The sequence below is a fragment of the Corvus brachyrhynchos genome, unplaced genomic scaffold (assembly GCF_000691975.1).
Source record: "Corvus brachyrhynchos isolate BGI_N302 unplaced genomic scaffold, ASM69197v1 scaffold115, whole genome shotgun sequence".
Taxonomy (NCBI): Eukaryota; Metazoa; Chordata; class Aves; order Passeriformes; family Corvidae; genus Corvus; species Corvus brachyrhynchos.
Window position 1 is genome coordinate 12,289,197 of NW_008239553.1, and position 24,798 is coordinate 12,313,994.

General features: G+C 38.8%; 1 protein-coding gene across 2 annotated transcripts in view; it reads left to right on the forward strand.

Moving 5' to 3' along the window:
* Window positions 1–27: 27 nt before the first annotated feature.
* DCAF5 (DDB1 and CUL4 associated factor 5) overlaps window positions 28–24,798 on the forward strand; it is a 70,623-nt gene continuing 45,852 nt past the window's right edge. The window contains exons 1-5 of one of the 2 annotated variants that reach the window (XM_017742227.1): window positions 28–63; window positions 9,455–9,598; window positions 13,811–13,847; window positions 16,217–16,356; window positions 20,610–20,739. In XM_017742227.1, the coding sequence (XP_017597716.1) occupies window positions 9,487–9,598; window positions 13,811–13,847; window positions 16,217–16,356; window positions 20,610–20,739 (419 nt within the window). In that variant the 5' untranslated portion in view covers window positions 28–63; window positions 9,455–9,486. Of the gene's footprint in view, window positions 64–9,454; window positions 9,599–13,810; window positions 13,848–16,216; window positions 16,357–20,609; window positions 20,740–22,624; window positions 22,760–24,798 lie in introns of those variants that run through there. The other variant, XM_017742228.1, reaches the window with a different exon arrangement.

Sequence of the window (24,798 nt, forward strand, 5' to 3'; positions counted from 1 at the left end):
GCGGCAGCGCTGCTCAGAGCCGTTTCCCAAATCCACCGGTGCCCGGGAATGATGTTTTCTCAAGTAGGGATCTAAAATGGTTGACAGGTTTTGAATTCCACTATTATCGGGGGGGGAGCCCTGGACAAAGTTTTTACGAGAGTGTTTCCCAGGCGCTGGGGGTGGAAGCTAGGGGTGCCCTTTTATTTGGTGGCTCGCGTGTCTTTCCTCGTAAAAGGGGATTTTCTTATTTTGGGGGGACGACGACGGAGAAGAAGCCGCCCCCCGGCGCGCATTGTGGGCACCGGGTGACATTTGTCAGCGCCGTGCCCCGGGCCGGGGGTCAGCGATCGCTGCCGGGGGCGGGCGGCGGGCCCGAGTTTGGCCGGGGGGGCTGCAGTGCCGCTCGGCATCGGGCGGGAACCGGATCGGTTTAATCGAGGGACTGGTCACTTTGAGGCCACCCCCACCCCATCTTCTTTTGGGGGAGGGGAGTGGGGTTTTGTTTTGTTCCTCCTCCCTCTCCTTGCAGGGCGCGTTTGTGGAAGAGGGGCATATATTTGTGATGATGGTTTTTGGCATCAGGTCCCCTCTGTTGCCTGCCCGGGGCTGAGGGAGCCATAGGGGTGGGGGATGCTGTCAGGTAGGAGGGAAGCGAGGGCTTGACATCAGCTGCGACACCGAGGACGGGGAAAGGCTCTGCACCCCCAGCCAGGGAGGGGCTGGGGGGGGCGGCGGGGGGGCGGGCCCCCCCCCCCCAACCTGCTGGCCATGCTTCTTTTGATGCAGCTCAAGACACTGTGGCTTTCTGTGCTGGAAGCATAAATTACTAGGTCATATCAAGGTTCTCATCCAAAACCCCTATGTCCCTCTCCAGAGGGCTGCTCTCAATCCATTCGCCATCCAGCCTGTATTTGTGCATGGGATTGCCCTGACCCAGGCACATGTCTTTACACTTGGCCTTGTTAAAATTGATGAGACGTACACAGGCCCACCTGTCGAGCCTGTCAAGGTCCCTGCAGATAGCATCCCTTCCCTCCAGTGTATGAAGTTCACCACACAGCTTGGCGTTATCAGCAAACTTGCTAAGGGTGCACTCAATTCCATCATCCAGGGATGCCGACTGGTCCCTCCCCAGGGGCCGTGCAGCAGCCAGAAAGGCCCGTTCCTCGTCGTGTGGGGCAGCTGCCCTCGGGGGAGTCGCAGAGGTCCTTGGCACAAGGCCGTGGCAGCTTTGTGGAGAGTGGTCTCCGCTTGCCAGGAGGGTGCTGGCCTGGTTACTAACCGAGGGCCTCGGTTTTGCCTGTCCGCCTTGTGAATAGCGACAGAGGCTACTGAGGAATGTCACGGGGACATGGCTGAGCGGACACTTTACTGCCTTGCCGTGGTGTCTGGGAAGAGGTGAACTGTATCATACAATGGTATCAGTACTAATTTCAAAGGCTATTCAATAAAAAGCAGGAGGGTGCTGGCCTGGTTACTAACCGAGGGCCTCGGTTTTGCCTGTCCGCCTTGTGAATAGCGACAGAGGCTACTGAGGAATGTCACGGGGACATGGCTGAGCGGACACTTTACTGCCTTGCCGTGGTGTCTGGGAAGAGGTGAACTGTATCATACAATGGTATCAGTACTAATTTCAAAGGCTATTCAATAAAAAGTTTTTATGACTCGTTACTTTTAAGCAAGGGCAGACTAGAAACCCTGTATAAACTTAAAGTGGAAGCTGATACACTGAAACCTTCCTAAATTCAACGTTCTTACCCGAAGAAACTTACAGGCCTATGTCCAATGATTTCTGTAGTAAGTGTCCATGAAGGATCTCAGTGTTACTGTTAGGGATTCTTTTATCTTTATGCACATGCAACTTCTGAGATATGCATCCACTTATCTTGTGAATATATGTGTGTATTCATACATACATATATATGTATATAAACATGAGTGTGTATGGGAAGGGAATGCTGATTCACCTATTCTAAAGTTCCCATTTGTGCCAGTTGTCATGCTGGTTTCTACTGGTCCTTCTCCAGTAGAAAGCAGAGCAATGTATTTTTACTTTTAAAGTGCTACAGAGAGCTCAAGTGTATTTGTTGTTTCTTTTTTATTTTCCGTAATAAGTGATGGGAACACCATCAGTATTTTCTTTTCTTCTTGCTCAACATCAATGTACTTACCTATGTTGACATCCATTCTTTAGGCAGAGGCATAAACAGTCCAGGGCTGGAAAGGATGTTTAAGAATTAATTTTGTCCAAACTGCCTGAACCAAGGTAGGTGCAGTGAGAGAATGAAAGCAGAATTCACATCTAGTGGATATCTAAAAAAGGGTATGTAAAAGGAAGGCTTTCAAGCAATGTCGGTTTTCAATTTCCTAACTTCTCATAAAGCATCAGAATGTTCAAAGAGGATAAGCTTTTCCTCCATATGTAGTATATAAATGCTACTAGAGTTCTACCCTCCTAAAAAAAAAAAAAAAAAAATTACATGTGCTAGCAGTACACAAATTTGGGATAACCAAGAACAGGTTACCTTAAGTCTGACCTTCTACTGATGCCCTGAGAAAATGAAGAGCTCTAATAATGGTAACATTCTTTTTAAAAACTTTTGTGTTATCCATGAGCATAATATCTAGAATGCTTTATCTGCCATAGCAACAGCTATGTTGTTTTGTGCTTTGTGCTTCAGTCAAGAACAAGAAATTAAAAGTCCAAAGATTTATGGATACTCTGTTAAGTTTCACACCATTATAAGACTAAACTTCATTAAAATTACACTCAAAGCACTCCTTTTTAAGTCCATACTTGATCTTGAAGCTCTGAGGAGTAGCAACAGCAGGAAGAAAAGCAATGAGGAAAGGTAAAGGAAGGGTGTAAACTGTCTCTACTCTGAAGTTTTGTAGAAGAGTTGCTTCAAAAGACTTACAAATGCAGGTAAAGCCTTAGAATTGGTGGTATGAGAGTCTCTCTTCCCTCAAAATGGTCAGCATACAGAAGTAAGGATGAGATGTTGGATGCTTCCAACTGCACTTGTAGCAGCTAAGAGAGTTAACATATTGGAGCGCATGAAAAGGGAGAGTGTAAGCGGTCTTTTCAGTTGTTCAGTCTTAATATGTGTATTCTTAACCTAGAGAAGGCTGCTTTGGCTGAGTGACTTGTTAACAACTTAGACCTTGTTAGAGCTGTTTTAAGTACAGCTGATACAGTGCATTCATAGCAGCTATACCAATGCCATTGAAATAGTAGCCTGCATCCAAGTTAGTGCTGTTCTCATCACTTGGCTGGAATGCTTTCCTTAGGTATGTGTCCTGTTTTTTTTTTTTAAATGTGTCTCACAGAAGGAAGTCTGTGAGGCTAATGATTACTGTTTCAGTAAACAATTCAAACTGCTTAAACAGGGCTTATATTGCAGTTAAAGATAATTTTCCTGTTACGATTTTGGAGAGAACTTTGGTGTAGACAAGCCTCAGCAGGCCCTCTGAAAGGATGTTTGAAACTTTTTGGTATCTTAACGTCTTTAAATCTTGTATTGGAAAGTACATGTTTAATAGTCTTTATTTTTGTTCTTAACCATATTTCAAAGTAAAAAAGTTGAGGTCCACAAATTGAGTTGAGGGCCAGTCTGCACCTGTGTGAAACTCAAGTGTCACTTTATAGAGGGGCAGAAAGAGAGAGGTTAATGTTTTGGGACAGGAGTGCTAGAAGAAGGGACTGACATAAGGACAAGAATTTTAAAAAATTTAAATAATTGGAAGGAGGAGGTGGACACTGAGGAGAAGGTGCAGTGTGACAATTAGAAAAAAACTACCTGTCAAATGACACAAGGGAAGAGGAAAGCTTAACATATAAAAAATGTGTAAGTGGGTTGAAATTGGTTAAAACTTGCTTCTGGATAGAGTTGAAAGATTTTATTGGGGAAAATGTGTCTTTGCAACACTTTATGTACTAGATAGTGTTTTTTTCTTTTAACAGTTTGAGAAACACATGACTGTCCATGCATGGAAATTAAAATCACCATGCAATGGTACGCAACTAACTTCTTCCTTCATATTGCCCAGCATCTCCTGCAATTTGACTTCTTAAAAATCAGCTTTACTTGGTCTGTGTAATAGTCTTTCTCCCATCCTTAGGTTTGGTGGATATGTTTTCCTGTTTGTTTATCTGACTGTCCTTTTTCATGCCTGCTATCTTTTACAAACATGAGTATCTTTATCAGAACCTCCCACTTTTTTTTTTGCATACTTTAAACTGCACTTTCAAGATAACTTCTGGAAAGTACTGTAATCAGAGGCTTATTTAATCCATGCCAGTGTTCTTTTTCTCTTGGCTTTTTTTTCCCTCCTACCAGATAATGCAAAAATTAATAGCTGGTCTATGATCCTAAATCTGTGAGGATGCAAGAAACTGTTGGAAATTTATCTGTCATTTAGTTGTTATGTAAATCTGAAGGAACATGAGCCTAAAACAGGGGAATGAGGTGACTTTAGCAAATCTTGTGGAGTATTACCTCTGAATAAGGGGATTGTGTATCAAGTATGTTTTAAGGAGGGACACTTTGATCTTAGTGTCTTTGTATCAAGCAGAATTCTGTGTGAGGAGGGATATTAGGTTCAGTTACTACATCATGTTTTAATTAATGTCTGAGAAATTATAAAATTTCTCAGGAAAGATGGGATAAGGCAGCAGTAATTTCAGGGGGTAGGAGTTGAAATTCAAGTTAATTAAGATATATTACACGGGAAAAAATGTCATGTGTTTTGATAGGGACAAGTGCAACCTACAGCATGTGAATAAAAATGGTTGTCTCTACAATACACCTTGGAGACTAGACCATAGTCATGTAGAAAAGGATCCAAATGCATAAATATCACAACACAAATATTGTCAGACATGACAAAGCATGTGAAGTAAATCTGCTGTGGTTCTGTTGGGGCCTCAAATGGAGTGCTGTGCTCAATTTTGGGCACTGTGTTTTGAGAAAGATGTGCCCAAACTGAGAAAATTCAGAAGAGGGGGCATGAAGAATGATCAGAGGCCTAGAAGAATGAAACAGTGAAAGAAAGGGGTCAATTTAGTCTACAGAAAGAACAGCTGAGTAGAAATGCAAGTCTTGAGCTGCATAAAGGTGTTTTTAATTATTATTACATGAAGTTGTAAACTCTTTTTTGTCTACTGGGAATAGGACAAAGAAATGGTCTCAAATTATAGGAAGAAAGATTTTAGGATGCTGTTTGATCTTGCACTTTCCCTTTATCCTGTAACTCATTCACTTATTTCTCTTCATTGTTTGCACTGTGGCATTTTCGTAATTTAAAGTCTGAAACTGGTATGATGGAAGAATCTGATCAGGGGGATGGAATAGGTAGGGACAGGCTGTTTGTCTGTCAGTTGATTTTGTGTCAGGTCAACTTCTTTAACTTACCCCCTGCCTGAATGGCCACTGAATCCAATGGAAAGGAAAATAGCAGGAGCACAGGGCAAGGGGAGTGGGATTATATGTAATGCCAAGATGCACCCTCAGGCTTGATATAATGGGGTAATCTGCCTAACAGCAAGGATAATGAAGAACTGAAATAGGCTGCATAAGGAGGGTATGAAATCTACCTCAGCAGTGGTTTTTTTTTAAGAGCAAACTAGAGACTTATCTTCTGGGAATAATTCTGACAGTCTGGTCTTTTGCCTTTGGCCAGGGCCAACTAAATGATCAACTTCTTGAAATACCATCCAATCCTGCTTTCTGTGATTCATGCAATTTCTGGAGTAGACACAAGCAATAAAACTAATCTTTAATGTTATGATTTAGAAGTATTGCCCACTTGCCATGTAGGTTCTTCAGCAAATGGACCTGGTATATGGGAGATAAAGGGGAGTAGTGGTCTTGAGCTTTGTCCACAATCAGCAAGGTTAATGCACTTTAAAACTGCAGTTTTTCAATCCTGAATGATATGATTTTGAAGTGCTTCTGTTAGTACACAGGAGCTCAAGTGTGTTTCGTGAGCTATGCACATAATGTTTGTAATAGATTTGCTTTTCACATGGGTATGTTCTGGCCCCCTTCAAATTATTTTGGGTTTAGAAGGAAGAGACTTCTCTTCCTGTCTCTCTTTGGTTTTGATTGTAGAAGCAGGTTTGACCCTGCTCCTGTAATGAGCACTGGAGTACTTGACTAATTAGATCTTTTAAAATGTGGTTCCTTTCTGAAAAGTAACTGTAGAATGGCATTGTGTAGTTCTTAGCTGGGTCACACAAACTTTTACTTTTCAAATTGTCAGTCATACAGTTCTAAACAGAATCTGCAAAATAAGATGAAAATAAAGCTATTTCCTCATTGTAGATGCCAAACTTATTGGTTTTGACACCATGGACTGAAAAATTACAAATTCTCTGTGGATCTTTAATTTCCAGAAAATCCACATGTGGAGCCTTGTTGACTAAGGTATTTTCATATGAAGCCATATATCCAGGTTTTGCAGATATGTAGTAAACCGGTTGCTGTTGGTATATGCTCTATATTATGTTAAGAATGTGGCTTCTGCCTCAGTTGTTGTAGAATTGATGTACATGCACAATAAATTCACCATAAACTGAAAGCATTTTAATTAATCTTCATTTGGTGATGTACTGCACGTAACAAATGCTATGGACCTGAAGTTTCCTGTAATTCTCAGACTTGTAACTCATGCTGCATAATGTGTATGCAGTTTGTGTCTGATGAATCATAGTTCCTTTCTACAAAGCATAAAAACTATATATTCACATTTTCTTTGCTTTCTCCTTGTATACCTGTCCATACACGTGTACCTCCCTCCTTTCTTCCCTCTTATGGAAAGAGTCAGGTTTGGGTAATGGAGATTGTGGATTTGCACCTTTCCTGGTTTCAGGCACTTAAGATTTACCTTTTCTTGGGTATTATTTGCCTGTGACTTAACACTTCTTGTTCTCTTGTGTGAGGATGTAGGGACTGCTGAAGTGTCTTGTTTCCCACAAATCCTCTGTGGTCCAACACATTGGGTAACTTTTTCTTTCTGGTGGAACTGGCCTTAAGTCAGAAGTATTTCTAGAATAGCTGAATTGGAATTAGAAGGGAACATACTTCCAACACAGTTAATGTTATTATTTTGTTGAACTTTTATGTCTCAGTGGGGTATGAGAGAAATAAAACTGAGGAATGAACAGATGTAGAAGTTCTCAAAGAAAAAGATGTACATGAGAATAGATAGATGGAGAAGGGACAGCATTGCATAAATGTGGGGAGCATTTAAAAGCTTCTAGAATGTGGAATGTGCCACCATCAAAGTTTCATGGAGATCTAGGTGTCTGGGAAGAGGGAGACATTTGCATCCAACAGGAAAAGTAGTTTCCAAGGTGGAGGAAAACAGGCACCAAGGTATAGGAATTGATAAAAGAGAACGTAGCGGCAACTTTTCATACTAACAATTTTCTGCACAGGTTGCAATTTATCCTACTCCTACCATACTGTATGTGTGCTGGGAACCACAGTAATGTTTGTTTTCTGTGGATGTCTTAATTATTTTACTTGCATCTGGACAGTGGTTGGTGGAAATTATTATTATGAGTTTACTCTTAAAGTGAGACACCTAGGCAGCTGTGCTGTTAGGAGGATGTGTAGACTTACTGCAGTGGTTTTGAAAATTGGTTTGCTATGGTAACAAATAACAACAATATGTTACTATATTTTGCCCTGAAATGTCTTTTAGGGAGGGCAATAAATGAAGTATGATAGAAGCAATGTTGGTGTTCACCTGTGTTAAATGTTGCTTAAATTGTTTTTCAGGTGGTGATAACATTATGACATGGCTGTTGGCAGCTTTGGGAAGTAGACACATTTAGTGTGACAATTACTTCCTAAGCTTAACTTGAATAATGTGGTCATATGTTTTGAGACTCATGTATTTCTATGTCTCCTTATTACAAGCTCATCTGCAATCACTAGAGTGCAAATGCAACTTTCTCTCCTATTTCTGGACAGAAAGGAGTATAAGTTCCCATCAGTTTAGTTGACCATAAATTACCGTGAGATTTTGGATCCATCAGATTTGACTCATTCTCAGTAGTTATCAAATGCATCACAAATCTTTGTATCATGTAATCTCGTTTGATGTGCTAAGTACAAAATCAGGAGGAGGAATACACAATTTCATGGAGCATGGGTAATCATAACATGCTGCTGTACTGTCTATCAAAGTGTCATAAAATCTTTTAGGAGACTCAAAGGCTGAGAGACTATTTACTTGTAGGATGTTTGACATAACCCAGTTCCATGGGAAAACTCCTTAATAGCAACATATGATGTGAAAAGTTTCAAGAAATCTGATTAACAGCAGTAATGAAATCTATTTATGCATTTACTTTTTCTGTAAGTAAACAGCAGCCCAAGTAATTTTGGTTTCTTTTTTTCTCTTTTTGATGCCTTTGTCCTCTGCATAGCAGCTCAAAAGGCTCTGAGTTTAGGCTTTTGGTTGTGCAAAGAATCAGTAAAATGTTCTAACTGTAATCAGCATGTTTCTAGTGTCACATTTCACTTGTGATGCCATTCTCTTCCATTTGTTATTAAAGACAGATACCAAAAATATTTTGAGTCTGACTTGAAGAAACCTTATTCAGATTTTACAGGCATTCAAAATTGCTGTTGAATGCTGACCAATACAATAGTATCTTGATTTATTTTTTTTCCTAATAAATAATAACTTAATGCAATTGAAGCGTGAAAAGTCTAGTATTTATTATATATATAACTGTTTGCCAGAAAGAGAAGGAGGCACTTAAATATATTTATGTATAGAGTTCTGAACTGAGAGCTGCATGTAGGCAAGCAATTAGGAGTGCAGCAAGATGTAAAGCAAGCGAGTTGAACTTCCTTTCTCAGGTACTCCCTTTGTCAGGACTTCACCTCAGAAATGTCTGTCTTAACCTTTACAGATCTAGAAGCTTGACATAACTGTGCATCCTGAAGACTTCTGAATGCTTCAGTAAAATCTTTTTATGGCCACCTGTCAGTCCTGAGCCAACCTGTGCTATGAAGGCTTAGGAAAGACTGCTGGAGGAAATATAGTTGTCAGTGAAAGGGGGGAAAAGTTCGTATTTTATGAATAACATAAGCAATGCTGGCAACAAGGAGCTGGTGTAGAAGCATTTTGCCAACATGTGTATGTGAATTACTTCGGCATGTAATTCATCTACAGCTTTCCATGGAGTTTTACATAGAAGTAAATTTCTGAGTCTCCAGGTTGCTATAGGTTGTCACTATGTGTTGGCAGAAACATTAGTTTTAGTTGAATACCTGACTGCATGACATCTTAATGTAAATGTGTGTTTATATATCCAAAAAGGCATACATTTTTTATGCTAATTAAGGTTTTAGCAAAGCTTTTTATGAATAGCTGCAGAATTAAGTAATTTGTCTGTAATCAATTTACACATGGCTCTGGCAGTAATGCACATTTCCTTTATTTCTTCTAGGAGGCGATGACCGCCGGGTCTTACTTTGGCATATGGAAGAAGCCATCCACTCAAGAGTCAAACCAGTTCAGCTGAAAGGGGAGCATCACTCTAACATCTTCTGCCTAGCTTTCAACAGTGGCAATACAAAAGTGTTCTCTGGAGGTAAGGAAGGAAGAGCACCCTGATTTCACCTGAATATGTATTGTGAATGCCTTGGAGTAGAAGCCATGAGTGAGATCCTGCCCCACATGAGATCTGGAAGGTGTTCTTAATCAGCAATTGGAATTTATTTGGGAACAGGGAATCCTTTAACTAGCACAACATTTTAAATTTTGCCGTTTTTTTTTCCAAACCCCGGTGTAAGCACATCGTGTCTCAAGCTATCGCGAGAATCCTGGGTCCAGTCTGCCCCTACTTGTGCTAAGGACTATGGAAAACATTGTCTTTGGTATTCCCTCTTAGCTGTACCAGACCCTGCATTCTCTCTGGCACTCAAGCCTTATGCTTGAAAATCTTTGCTGCTACTGTCTGATTTCAATGCAACCTTAGATGGTTCATGAAGGACTATTGCCATCTATTGGTGGATCATGTTTTCTTAGACCCCGTTTCAGTTCTTACTAGGTAAGCCTCTGCCTTTTAGAACTTGTTGGCACGTTGGGCTCTGATAACCCTTTTTGCTCTCATCTCTTTTTAATATAAATCTACTTTTTAACAGAAAGTTTAATTCGGTCTTAAAACTAAGGTAAGGAAAGTGGACATATACTTGTTCTGGGGTAATAATTTCTGTAATTTAGGTCCATTTCACCACTTGATTTTTAAGGTATTGAGATAGGGAGGAAAATTGAATTGAGAAGAAAAAGGCACAAGAATGTCAATGCAGTCAAGTGTCATTTTCTGCTGTACTTCATTTCCACTATCTGACATGGTCATAAAATGGATGAGAATTTGTATCTTTCATCAATATGTCCATTAACATACAGCTAGACTTACTTTAGGGTACTATGAGACTACTTGGTCAAAGTCCTTCATTGCCTTTTTGAACCAAGACTTGTGAACTGCCAATCAGTGCTAGAGATTGATTCTGAGTTCATGTGTATGGTAGAAGCTTCCCGTCCTTCAGTGTTGTGTTAAAATTATAATATTGCTTTTAAAAAAAAGACATGACAAAGCTTAAGATGGTGTCAGATTTCAAGGATGAAATTATTCAGATATACTTCTCAGGTGGAATAAACCCCTAGACTGTCAAACAGTGATGCCTATCTTCTTATTCTGGGGACTGCTGTTTGTTTTATGAGAAAGACAGCAGTACACGCTGTCTTCAAATGAATATATCTGCACAAGTGATTCCAGTGGAATTTTGGGCCAGAGTCTCTTTTACTTTAGTTTGAATTCAGACAAATGGAACCTTACATGAATATTCAAGGAATGAAGTGTGCCAAGTCTTGCTGGACCAGATGGAATGGTATTTTCTCATGTCCAACTCAGCCCTCTGTCCATTGGGCTTTGCTGTCAGAGGCTGCTGTTTTCACAGGAAAGGCAGAAGAGTGGTCTGATTGTACCTTGCTACTGAAGTTAACACCTGCATTTAAAGATTTATCTAATTGATTATGGTGGATTTTTTGCTAAGATGCCAGGTTAGAGGAGCTGTGACAGCTGATGCACAGAGAAACTGGCCGTTCTCATATCTTTTTCCTCCTCCAGTTTGCATAAAAACACTGTGACTCTGCCAGAAATTATTTCCATTGGAGGAGTCAGGAACTCTTTCAGCTGTTCCATCAAGATTCAGTGAGCTCATCTGCAAGGGCTGTGAGTCTGGCTCTTGGATCCCTTGTAACGAGTCATTTTGCTGCATGGCCTAGATGTACCATCTGTTTTATCTCTGTTGGTAAAATGGGGATAGCTATATTTATTCACTCAATGATGTTCTGGGAGATTCTTAAAAAGTCTGAAAGAACTGTGGGTCGTAGGAACTACTGGTTGTCACACAGACACCCACACCCACACCTGCGTTTGGAGTGGTATTTAAATCATAGAAGATTGGAATACTTTAAAAAACCCCAAAATTAAAAATTAGAATATGGAAACTAGCACAGGTCACACAGAGCTCAATTTATTCTGTTAATGAATGACTGCCAACGACTAATGACTTAGGATCTGATGACCTTTCCCTAAAGCAACTCTTGATAACAGAGGAGAAGGGATTTTCCACTTCAGTACAGATTGGATTGCATCCAAGGAATTTCAGAGCTCTTTGCTTTGAAGGAGCAAGCACCCCATGGAGCTGTTACAAAAATGAAAGGCAGGAACTGAGTGGACAGTGTTTTGCATGTAATCTCTGGAGGAAAAAACTGTCCCAAAAAGTTCCCATCCCTGAAGAACATTTTTGCCCTTCTCTGTCCACACACACTGAGTGTAGAGCAGCATTTGAAATGCAAGGTCCCTTCCTAGTAAACTGCATGGACTTTTTTTTCTTTGCACTTAATGTTAGGTATATGAAAAGCTGAAATAAACCTACAGGAAATTGAATTTGTTCTTTTAGGGCTTATATGACAGATATGGGTTTTAGGCCACCTTAACTGTGCTCCCCTGTATGTGCTCTGCAGTATTTCACCCTTACAAGTATAGTAACTGAAGGGAATGGCAGATCCTTCCTGTCTTTCTGATGGTTGTAACTGCAGTTATCAAAACAAGAGAGATTATAAATGACACAGTTGTGTACACAATTATGACCCAGTTAGTCTCAATGAAGAATGAACTCTCCAGTGTTAAAGCAAGAACACTGTAAGTGGGAACCCCCCTGGGTTGAACAGCAGTGATGTTTTCTGCAGGGATGGATCCTCACCAGAAGCAACCAGTTTGTGGTTAGATTTTTGTCACTACTTTCTCCTCCCACACACAGAACAGAGGAAAACAGTGGTTATTCCACTTTCCCTTCATTCTTTCTTTCCCATTCTGAAGCTTGTGATGGAAGGGAATTTGATCCCATGATGACTAGATGCCTGAAACCAGGCAACTGGAATGATTGTGTTCATACTGGATGGAGACTGAAGAGCCAGGACTGTCTGCTGGAGGAAATTTTGTCATTGGAGAAACTAGGCTTCATTTTTCACTACATAGGCACTAGAGTAGTTTTACTAAGTATAAACAGTGTAATAATGTATAATGGGCAGTTCCAAATACAATTAATTACCAAAGGACACTTACGCTTAAATGACTTGTTTATTGTACCATGGAAAAGATGAGCTACTGCAGTAATCTAAGGCTGGCACGATTTTACTAGGAGCCTGGGCAAAGAGCAAGTGGTTGTAGAAATTCTCACACCTCACTAGTCAGAGGGAAACTTTCTCATACTTCTCTGTTGAAACAGAATACAACTGAAATATGTATGGGATAAATGAAAACTGAGTCAACTGAACATTTAAGAATCATAACATGAAATCTTGCTCCTTCTGAACCTGTCTTTAGTGTGCACTAGGAAAGCTTCACAACTCTACATCACAGCTACTAAGATATACAGAGCATAAAAATATGACTTTGCAGGCTTTCTGATTCGCGTTTGTTTGTTTGTTTTTCTGAATTACATATAAAAGTGTGTGTGTCCTTAAATATTTCTAAAGAGGAGGTGCCAAATTTAGGTAATAAAATATTCAGTACAGGGACTCAAAAAATAATCTGTTGTTGCTTGAAAAACTCTGCATGAGCTACTGGAATTCCTTAGCGTCTGTGACCCTGTTAGCCTGCACACATGTGGTTAGTTTCCATTGTATTCAATGGAGTGATCAAAGAAAAGTGACATGATCGTCTGGTTACTTAGTTTGGTTTTTGTTAATATAGAAGAAATTACATTGGCTGTCTCATTCATGCCTTCTCAAAGGCTGCAAAACCCTGAATGCTGACAGTGTTAGCTGGCAGCATTTGATCTGGGAGCGGTGTGCACTTCATTTATGACATCTCTTTTCACCATCCACGATCTTTTTACGGAGCGTCCTTTGAGCAGGAAGAAAGATGTATTTTCATGAGAGTTAAAAGTGTTTTGCTGCTTCATGTTATAGTCTTTATTGCAAATGTCCCAAAACTCAAGCTCAAACTGAACAAAGAATGATGCTAGTAGCATATTTAAATAGAATTATTTGTTGAGCAGTGGCAGATGAAACTGCTGGTACATTTGGTAATGACTGGCAATATCACATGGAGCCTTTCATATAACTGAGCAGAGGGTAACCAAGTAGCAGCTGAGCTGGTCTAGTCTTCTTGGTTTCAATATTGGTTTTGAAATTGCAAATTTTTTTTAAGAAGGTAGTTTGGGGTTCTTTTCACTATAATGCTTTTTAACCGCTAGAGCATGGTGTTAATTGCTTATATTTCTCTTTTTAGGCAATGATGAACAAGTTATACTCCATGATGTTGAAAGGTAAATACCCAGTTTGTGTTTCAACTGCTTCAAGAACTCCTTTGATGTCAACTCACTGGAGGCATTTTCTGTTTTAAATTAATGGTTTAGGAGAAGAACAGTGCTTTAATACTGAAATTTGCTTTTTATTTCTCTAAATTCATAACTGGAATGAAGTATTCCCCATCACCCCATTTTCTTTTCAGCACTTGGGTTCTGTATTATTTTGACCTTAGTAAAGAGAATGATTTTTAAATATATATGCTCTCCTGCAGGCAGCATAGTAGATTCTGAGTAGATTATTCTGGCACATATGCAACTGTTGGCACATACAGACTTCGTGTTTTTCAACAGACTCACCTGACTTGTGTTTAAGATGGCTAGTGCTTGGCCTACCTAACTTCCTTTTAAAACTTTGGATGCAGCTGCCTGATTCTCCACACTAACATGAAGCATATTGGTTTTGATACTTACTTTCTACCAAAACTGCAAAATAGTTGGGAATTAGGCTTTGTGGTGCTACATCAAGATTTAGCTGTTAGTCAAAGTGTAATTAATACAGCAGTGGTAAAATATTGAATTGGACTTCTCTAGATATCAGGTCCATTGAGCTTACTGCTTTTGAAGTAAAAAAAAAATTTAAAATTTTGGTCTGTGCTAATTACTTCTGCAGATTTAAGCATTGACCATTCATTTAACTTGAACTCAAGAAAATAAAGAAAAAGCAGGAAGAGATATATGTAAGAACAGAGAAATATAAAACCTTACATTTCTTTGAGTTTCCTGAATAACATAATCTGGACATATTTCTTGATGTGTTTGTCCAAAGCCTTTTGCATTGAATTGTTCAGTGTATATCTGCCTTCCACTGTACCTTATGTCTGCTTCTTGCATAAATCTTACATGCAAGCTGGGCCAAAGTAACTTCGTCTTCTGTTCTGATGCTTTCTCAGGAATACCATGTTGTTTAGTGTTTGGGGAGTTTTTGTTTTGGTTTTAACATTTTAGGCCTTTTTGGGAGGGGTGTTTTGTTTGTTTTTGGTTTTTTTGGGGGGGGGAGGGTTGGTTTTGGGAGAGTTTTTTGTTTAGTGTTCTGTTTTTCTTGTTTTAATTAAATATGGAAATGTCAATTTTAGATGCTGGTGTTTATTGTGTTCTGACTTTTTAAGCTTCTACAAGATCTTTGTCATTTTATCTTTTGTATGTAACACATTTTTTCCTTCTATGTCTTGTTGAGATGTTTTAACAAGTCTTTTTGATATGTGCATATTTTTAATGTGCTTTTGTTATCAGGTTTTTATCTTTTTAGGTATGCTAAGTCCAGTTGTAATCCATACAGAATTCTTTCCTCTATTTTGTGTGATCTTCTAAAAGAAACCTTAGTAGTCTGACACACCAAATTCTGATTGATTTCTGTGGAAAGTTAATCTCTTTTTAGTGATAACAATAGGTCTGTCAACTCCTTTTTCGTAACTTTAAATGGCTTTTTCTGTAACTGCTTTCCCCCCCACCTTTTTTTATTAATGGTCCCTGAGACAGAGTTAGTATATCTGCCATTATGAACATCACTTGCCATGTGAGCAAAATTTTATGTGGGATCTCTTTGGTGGAGCTTCCATGGCATATAGGGCTTGTATACAAAGTTTATTCCCTAAAGAAATAAAGGGGCTTTTAAAAAGAAATAAAACAGTCCCAGGATCTTCTGATTTAGTATTTCAGCTTTTGGCCTCTCTATACCCCTATTTCCAGCTTTTTAGATGATCTAAAACATTGGGAAAAGAATAGAGAATGTGCTTTTTCTTTTTTTAGAAAAAAAAATGAAATGGCTGAAATCTAGGTATAGTTTTAGGGGGATTATTTTTATTTTGTTGTTTTTTTTGCCATTCTTTCTACATGGAAAAATGTAGGTCTGGTCTATCCTGAAAAACAAAGAAAGCTTACTGAAAAAGCCATCTGGAAAGCTGCTCTTATGTGAGTTTCAACTGAACTTTTGAACAAAACAGAAGCCTGTATTAAAGAATGAACTTCTGTCTTGTTTCCTTTTTACATTAAGAAGTAAAAATTGATTCCAGAGGTCGCAAGGCTTCTTCCTCTTTTCCATTACATCTTCCCAAACTTAATCTAATACAACATGTGTTCCATAGCATCTTGCAGTATCTGAAGTTTTTAATGTTTGGGTTTTAGTTTGAGAGATTTTTTTCCTCATAGCATGAAGTCCCTGTACGTGGGCATTTTGTTTGTTTTTTACTCTAATTAAACACAAGGGTCTTCTTACGAAATTACAGAAAATTTGTCATTAAGTATTACTAGGTAGATAAAATGGTAAATATTTTGCTTTATAAAACAATAGCAAAAGAAGGAAGAATAATAATGTTGTGTCTGTTTTCCAGCACGGAGACCTTGGACGTGTTTGCCCATGAAGATGCAGTGTATGGCCTTTCAGTGAGCCCAGTAAATGACAACATCTTTGCTAGTTCATCAGATGATGGCCGGGTTCTTATTTGGGACATCCGAGAGTCTTCCCATGGAGGTAAGATCTCTAGAAGGAAAAGATAGTTCATTTAGGAAGAATTCATGCAAGGCAAGGAGGAGAAAAGTTATGTTCATCTGGGATAATTGAGACAGTGAGTCTTGGAGAAAGGTGAGAGTGAGGCAAAATTCTTTTGGCCGGTGATTGGCAAGCCCTGGTCTTTACAGTTCTGTGTTACTGTGTTAAATGACTTTATAAAGTACCAGCATATAGCGCAGACTAGCACAGAACTTGGTATGAATAGGTTTTAACTAGAGTAAAGGGGCAGTGGAGGGAATGTTTTTTCAATGAGAACATCTTGCCAAACTTGCAAGCAATTGGGAATATGTTTTTGGGTTTTTTTCTATAGCCTAGGGTGGGAAAAAAATATGTTTAGAAAGCTGTTATTTTGATTTGAATAGTTTCCAAAGCTATTTATATACTTCCTGTGACCCTGATACACTTATACATAATGTTTTCTGCTTGTATGGAAACTTAGAGCCTTTATGTGATAAAAGGGAAGTTGAATTATTACTTCAATCTTTCTTTTCTGAAACAGAGCTGAATACTGTTGATTTATGTAACAAACCTGCAGCTTCTCAAAACACTAACCTGTGTTTTTACAGCTGCGGTTTTGACACTGAGGAATCTCAGTTTAAAACTGTAGTTACATAAATTTGAGAGAAATGCCTTAATAATTGAATTTCAGTACATGAGTACTCAAGTAATACTTAAGTAAATGAATCTTCAAGTTTACCTAATCCTAAAGAGCACTAAGCAATCTGCAAGATACAGAATATGGTTGCCTTCATTCATAGCTAAAATAAACGTTCATCTTTTTTTGTAAGCTGTTAAAATGCAATTACCAGTAGCTTCTACTGGTCTTACAGGAAAATTATTCATGGCACTGAAATCCAGATCAATGTATTTTGTACACATTTGTTGTTGGGTCAAAGCTGATGTTTTAAATGAATTATCTTATTCCATGCCTAGTGAATTTCATCACTCTTCTAGACTGCAATTCTGTCCCTTTTTGACTTGGAAATGAAAGCTGAAACAAGACATACTTTATAGTCTCACAGGAGTTTTTAAAGCCCTCTAGCATCCTGAGGGCTTTAATGAACATGAGTAACCAGAGATAGGTCTTTTCTTGACAAGCCTCACCAGAATACTCAGAATAGATTGCTCATAGATACCCTCCCTACCTCAGGCATATTGCCTTTGTATAAGTATAAATAAAAATTTTACATACTAGCACAGCACAATTTTGTGCATTTCTCTGGCACAATCATATTACCCCTTATCTCTTTTCCATGTAGAAATTTTATTAAACATTCTGAAAAACAATGTACACTCTTCATATGTGTGTATTGCCGACTTTAATAAAAATATCTACATCGTGTCTTTTATATCTTTGAGGAACTCATTACTAACACCCCTCTTGCTCCTAAGTCCCTTATAAGTCCCTTACAGCACAGTGAACTATTGTCTTCCCTTTAGACAGTTTCTTATCCCATGCACCTCCCTTTGCTAATCCCAACTGCCTGCAACTAAACTTGATACTATACCATATGTGAATTTAGTCCTCATTACATCTACCACTTTTCCCTTGCATAAAAAGTCAGTAACTTTATTAAAGAAGAGATTCAATCACTCTGTAGAGAATATTTTACTTTCGTAAAATCCAAACGGAACTTCATCCCTGTTTATATGTTTTCATAATATCCAAATGATAAGACTAGACACTGAATATGGTTTACAAATTGAAAATGGTGAAATGTTGCTTTATTGCTTTCTCCTGAACTCTCCACCATAAAGATCTATCTCTGTTAGGAGAATTACCTGTTGCTGACAGTGGATGTCAACAGTCGGGATGACTAGGTATTTAAATGCATCTGTATGAAGCTGCTTAGCATCATAAGATAATGTCCAATCTGATCTGAGTTTCTGAAATTATATGAAATTAAGTTTGTCCTTCTTTGTTGTAGTTAAACTTTGTTATTGCTTTTACTGTTGCTGAGGCTTTGAATGAGATTGCTGCATCAGTGAAAATGGTGTGAAGACATGTTGTCTGTAGTAATTTTGGGCTTTTTGGAGTCATGTTTTAGGTTCTCTGAATTTAGAAAAAAAGGGTTTTTCCACGCTTATACAGTAGTCCTGAGTCAGCATTTATATGTGAGCCCTGCCAATGTTTACTGCGATGTAATGCTTGTCACAGGGGCAATGCCCTTTTCTGCAATGGTGTTTTCATGGGAATAGGCACTACGCCTGCTAGTGTGAGTGTAGTTAGTTACCCTGAGTGGCCAGCTTGTTAAAGTCTTTCAAATAATCTCCTAGTTTAAAATAGTGTATTAAAAGACGCAGAGGAACCATCTCTTTCTCCCTGTCTTTCACTGCTGAGTGATTTATGCAGTGATTTTTATAAACCTACTCACAATTTTTATTAAAGATGGTGTTGAGCTGCTCCCTCCAGAAACATGTTCATACTCTGGTGTATAAGAGCTACAATTGTGAATGGGCATAAAGAACAACAGAAAAGTAATCCCCCTACTTTTCATTGAAATGACTTAGTGCCTCATTAGTTTAAGTCCTGTAATCTCTCTCCTGAAAGGCAACTTTTGATATCTTAGAAAACTGTGGTGCCAATCTGTTTATAATAAAGGTGAGAAGGAAAGCACCGGTAATTCGCAACAATTATTTGACTAAAGAAATATACACAAATTTAAAGTTTCTTTTAAAACACAGCTCCTTTATTTGGCAATCTGGTGTTTGTCTCTCCACTCAGCTAATGCAGGCCTTTGCTTCTCAGTGGGGGCTGCCATTTTAATAACGCAGCCTTTTATGCCCCAGCAGGATTCTGATTTGATGATGCAAATATAGAAGGTCAGTTTTGGTGTTTGTTTGGAGCTGCTGGCAGACCAACAGCAATTTCTAAAGCCTTTGGGCAGACTGGCAGAACAAAAGTTGGCTTCTTTTCTTCTTTTTACCTCTGACTCCTATGACAATGAATAGCACCATGGAGCATCATCTGTGGTCAGAGACCTTTGTTTTCATCACTGCTAAAAAAATGCTAAAAAGGAAAGTCCCTGTATGAAAAAACTTGTAATAGAGCATGAGAGGAGGATACAGATGAGGCAAGACAAGTAAATGTTAATTCTCTCTCATTTGCTTGATAGGCAGTCATTTCATAATGTATTCGGAATTTGAGAGGGTTGCCTGCTTAACCATGTTTTATATGTGGTAATGAGGGATATGAGGAAAGAAAATTCCATACCTTTGGAGGTGCCTGTGGGGCTACAGGTGCTGCACATGGTGGCTTGGATCGGGGCAGTAACTGTCTCCCAAGCACATGAGCAACACAGGAGTTGCTCCAAAGTAAATGGTGAATGGGAAAATCTGGCATAATCCCTGACTCAAAATAGGGATTGATTCTGGTTGATTGAAAGAGTGGCAGCATGCCACAAAAGATACAAACAAGGAAGAGAATTAGACTCTGCCTAAAGCTGTAAAGCTCACAGAAACAGAGAGAAGGTAACAGAGTCAAGGCTTTTCCCCACTCTTCATGAAGACAGTATTATGATGTAATGAATAAGGCAGAGTAGCAGTCCAAACACAGTCTTATGAGAGGGAAGGAGTCTGAATGAGCATGTTTTCTACTCTGTGTGTGAACAGGAAGAGCTGTTAACGTTTTTTTTATGCAAGAGGAACACCTTACTTGTCTGTTTGTACAGCACTTAAGAAGGTAGGCTTCTTTTCCCTTTAGCAGCTTTCTTTGAGCTGAGTTTCGTACAAACTTATTTCATTTCTCGTGATATTATTCTCCTTTACAAGAAATTGCTGCTACATTTATGGTTTGGGTAATCAGCAGTGGCTGTGAAAGCTCTCAGGCATATATTACTAGGAAGATTTCAGAAGCGCCTCCATGTATAGTCCTTACCAGATAATCATTTGGTCGTGAACCTTGAGAGATTCAAATATTTGATCTTTGAATAGCTAGTTTTAAACTCTGATAACCTTCCATAAAGAAAATGGTGTCTTGAAATTCAGTATGTGTCCTTTTCCATACTTAGACAGAATTAATGTACATGTGGGTGGATTTTAAAGCTCCAGGTTTTATATTGCTTTGGATGTGTCAGCTTTAGAAATGGTTTGAACATGTCTCCATATCTTCAGATCTTGTTATGCTGTTTCCATATTCAGCTGCCAAACTCCTTGCATCAAACAGTTGTATGCATTGTTTGTTCTTACGTCTGAAATTTTAACTTTTTCAACAGAGCCCTTCTGCTTGGCACACTACCCATCAGCCTTTCACAGTGTGATGTTTAATCCAGTAGAACCCAGATTACTGGCTACTGCCAACTCTAAGGAAGGTGTGGGACTCTGGGATATTCGTAAACCTCAGAGGTATGATCTGGCTGTCCTTGTTTTATGCTGTGTTATTTCTTTCCCTTGGGAAGTGATGGCATGCTGCTTTGTTGTTTTTGTTTTTTTAAGTCAGAATATATGGTAGTAAGAAAAGATGCAGAACAAAATTAATCACAATGTTGGTAATCAATTATTTTACATAATTAATGTTCTTCTTCATACTTACAATCTAATTTGATTTAAAATGGGACTAGATCTTCAGTGTTAAGGTAATTTTTTTCGAAGCCTGCCTGGCCTCACCACTGCAGATTAACTTGGATTGCTGTGTCACGTTCTCATCATTATATTTAGCACTGTCTTGCTACTACTGAAAGAAGCCGTGATGGGCACTGCCTGGTTTACAGTTTGTTTTTCCTGCCCAGCTCAGTTTTTAGTGGCTGACTGGAGACTGTGGTCAAGGCAGCTCTTTACTCAGTGCTTATGAGTTTTACATGACTTCCTGACTGATACAGACATCTGTATAATCATTTCACTGTATAATGTGCTTCCAGATTCACATAGAGTTAAAAACAAATGAAGAGAATTAGGTTGCAGCTTGAAATATGGTTAGACTGGGTTCTAAAGTGGATGTATGCAATGTCTGATACCAGACTTTGGCATGCATGAGAGATTAAGCTTTTTCAGTCTTTCAGATTTTGAATGTTCATTTTTTCGTCATAATGGGCTGAGGTGGGTTAAATCTGGCTGGATGCCAGCTGTGACATAAATGAATGCAGGTGTTAAATCTGCTTTCAGCTACCATTTTTCTGGGACAGCCATTAGCTCTCCTCCTTGGCTTAAACAGAAATGTACCCAAAACATGGTGAGAATGGTATGTTTGGCTTAGGAAGAAAAAATGGCTCTAAAGCACTCTGTTGCCACTGCAGTTTTTTTCCCCATGAAACTCTCAGGAAAAGGGCTCTTCAGAATGATCTGTGTCCTACTAATGGGCTGCCAAAGCCAGAGTTTCTCATATTTAAATAAATTAGGCTGGATTTTTGTCTTTTTAAAGTAACAGAACATTTGCCAAAACTTCTACTTGTCTCTGTAGATCTAATTTGCTAATCTAGAAAGCTGGAACTTGTTTTTTAATGTATTTGTGGCCAATTCACTTTGCCTTATGAGGAAAAAAAAATTATTTATTTTTAGATCAGTTAAGATACAATCCTTCCTCCACTGAGGAAGTATAAGCCAGAATTTACACTTCCATCTGTGTGTTTTAGTTTGTTACAGTCTCTTCTGGGGAAAATACACTTAATTATCAGGGGGAAAAAATAGCTTTTGTTAAAGATAAAGTAATCCACATAAAGCTGTGAGTACTTGTGATAGACTGCATAAACCTGAAGTTGGTATGTGCGTGAGTTTGTGAATATTTTCTGTGTTCTTATTAATAATAAAGGATGCTATAGTTGCAGGTAAGATGTGTGCCAAAAGCATTTTAGTTGAGGAATTCTACTGGCAGAATGGGTTAAACAGCCCTGAATTTCTCCATAATCAAGGGATAAACAGGAAGCTGACTGTGTAAGCACACCACTAGCACAGCAAAGAAGGGCTACTGCATCAGATGCTTTCCTCATTGTCAAAAAAGTCTGCTGATGGTGGAAATCCTTGCTTCCCTACATGTTTGTAGCTCTCTTTTATGCTGTCATCGGTATCCAAGAAAATGTAATAGTTCCTGAAGTGTAGGAAGTATGAGGGAATAGAGGTTTTTGAGGGACATGATTTAGAAGTACCTGTTTGATTGTTGAATCCTTGCTGGGATTGTTGAATAGCACAATATATAAATAACTACAGTAAAAAATTGCTAGATCTGTCTATTTCTTCCCTAATCTGCATTTTTATTTACATTGCTGCACATGATGTTCACCTGCGAGGGATTTTTATGCCTTAAACCATCAAGAGAAATTTCTCCTATGCTTTGGTATTGATGTAGTCCATCATAACTCTGTGGCCAACAACTTGTGGAAGTTTTTCAGTCCTATCATTCCACCTGTGGTGCTAGTAGAAAGTACTAGATCAGGTAAACTTTGGCTGTTTTGTCACATTGTGTGGTAGTGGGATTTTGATTAGAAATTGAGTGGGTAGAAAAAGGGGGAGAAGTATAGATACTTTTAAACGTTTGCTGTGGATGGCCAAAATTTTACCTTCCAGTGGGTTAAGCTGGACCGCAGCACTCTTCCAACAAGGGACAGGTGAAATGGTAACAAGTAGTTAATAATTTACTGCTGGTATAACACTTCCTGTAAAACTCACTTCCCCAGCTACTGTCAGTTCTCAGATGGAGGCAGAGTGAGATGATGCAGGCACTACTTGGTTTTCTTCATAACTGGAGGCTGCTCTGGGGAATCCTGCTGCTGCTCATCTGCAAAATCCAGCAAGTGAAAAGCTTGGAACTCTGAAGACTAGCTATTTGTGGCCAGTAGCAGTACTATAGTTAGCAATATCTTAGTGTAACATGTATGGCAGCTAACAGCACTGGTGTGGTAAGACTTTTTACAGATATAGGTGAGGTTTGATAAAACCAACAGGATTTGGCTGGTCTTCACTCATTTGAAGGGGATCAGGCTTGATGCTGACTTTCTGGTTTTAATCAGCAGAGGCTCCTCAGATGAAGTATAGTTTTTCTTTGTTCGGCTTGATAATGGACTAAGAAAAGGGGAGATTTCCTGTTAACTTCTGAACTTGTATGTCAGTCAGTGGAATATGGCTAATTGTGTAGTTTTAAACTAATAGCTCTACATTTTGAAAATGTTGACTAGAACAGTGATGTCCTTGTAGGATAGAGAATTCAGATATAGATTCCACTGCTTGTCAGGAACAAATGAGCTGCATCTACTTATTTATCCAGAAAATCTGAGGATTTTTGCAGCAAAGTATTTTTCTCCAAAATACATGGCTCTTCTCCAATTGGATTGTGGGAGAATTTGTCTCAGCTTGCTGTTGCATGCCTCCAGCCAGGAAAGTCGGTTTTGTCCACTTCTTTAGACAGGCAACGTTAAACGCCCCTAAAATTTTTAAATTGAATTATTTTAGGGCTAGAAAAAAAGTCCTGATTATGAGTAGATTTTATTCATATGCTGTGGAATTGGTTAACTTCCTAATGGGAAGCTGGGAGTGCTTTATACTTGGCTACAGTGAAGGAGGTAATTGAAAAGCCAGCATTTCTTGGCATGCATGGACAAATTTAGAGACAGTTGCACAGCTCTGAATTGTGGAAAGTTTAGCTCACTTCAAATAATCATAATTTGATTAGTCTTGCTGACTGAGTCAGGATACAGAGGCGGATTCATTTTGCTTTTTCCCAAAGTTCATTCACAGCTTGATATCTCTTCTGTCTCAGATTTAGTGCAGCAATTGAGATTCTCTCCTTCTACCCCGGTATACTAATAAGATCTGGATGTGGTGGGTTGGCTCCTCAAAAATAGCGTATTAAGTGCTATAAATATAGGACTAATATAAGTCTATGATTATAAGTTGACTAGTGATTCTGGAAATCTTTTTTTTTTTTTATTTTTCGGATGTGTAAGTATTTCTATTCCTTCAGGTGGACGTTAAACTGAAACCATCTGTATTGTTTCTTTTTTAAAAACAGGGCATTGAAAAGCTTTAAATGTGGTTTTGATTGAGGAGGCTGCTGTAAGGCTTTCACGCCACTAGATGGGGTCTGGAAGCTGAGCCTTTTTTAAAGAAAATTTTAAAAGGGAGGTCGGTGCTTCTTAAACTATTTACAATAAAATATATATTACAAGTATTGTTACAGAATTGCTGGGGGCAACTCAGCAAGCTAGAGTACATATATATTGCAAGCAAAAACTGTGTTACTTCAGCTATTTTTAGGTACTCATGTTCTCCCTCCTCTTTTTCCATGCAGCTCCATGATCATCTCCTTCTTTTTACTGAAATAAGAAGACTACTTTTTCCCCTAAGAAAATATTATCATTATCCCCTTAATGCTTTCTTTTCCTATGTTCCCCCTGACCCACCACTTACATCAACTTATGTGGAAGTTTTTGAGATCAAAATGATATTTCTTTGTCATATTAATGACCATCACACATT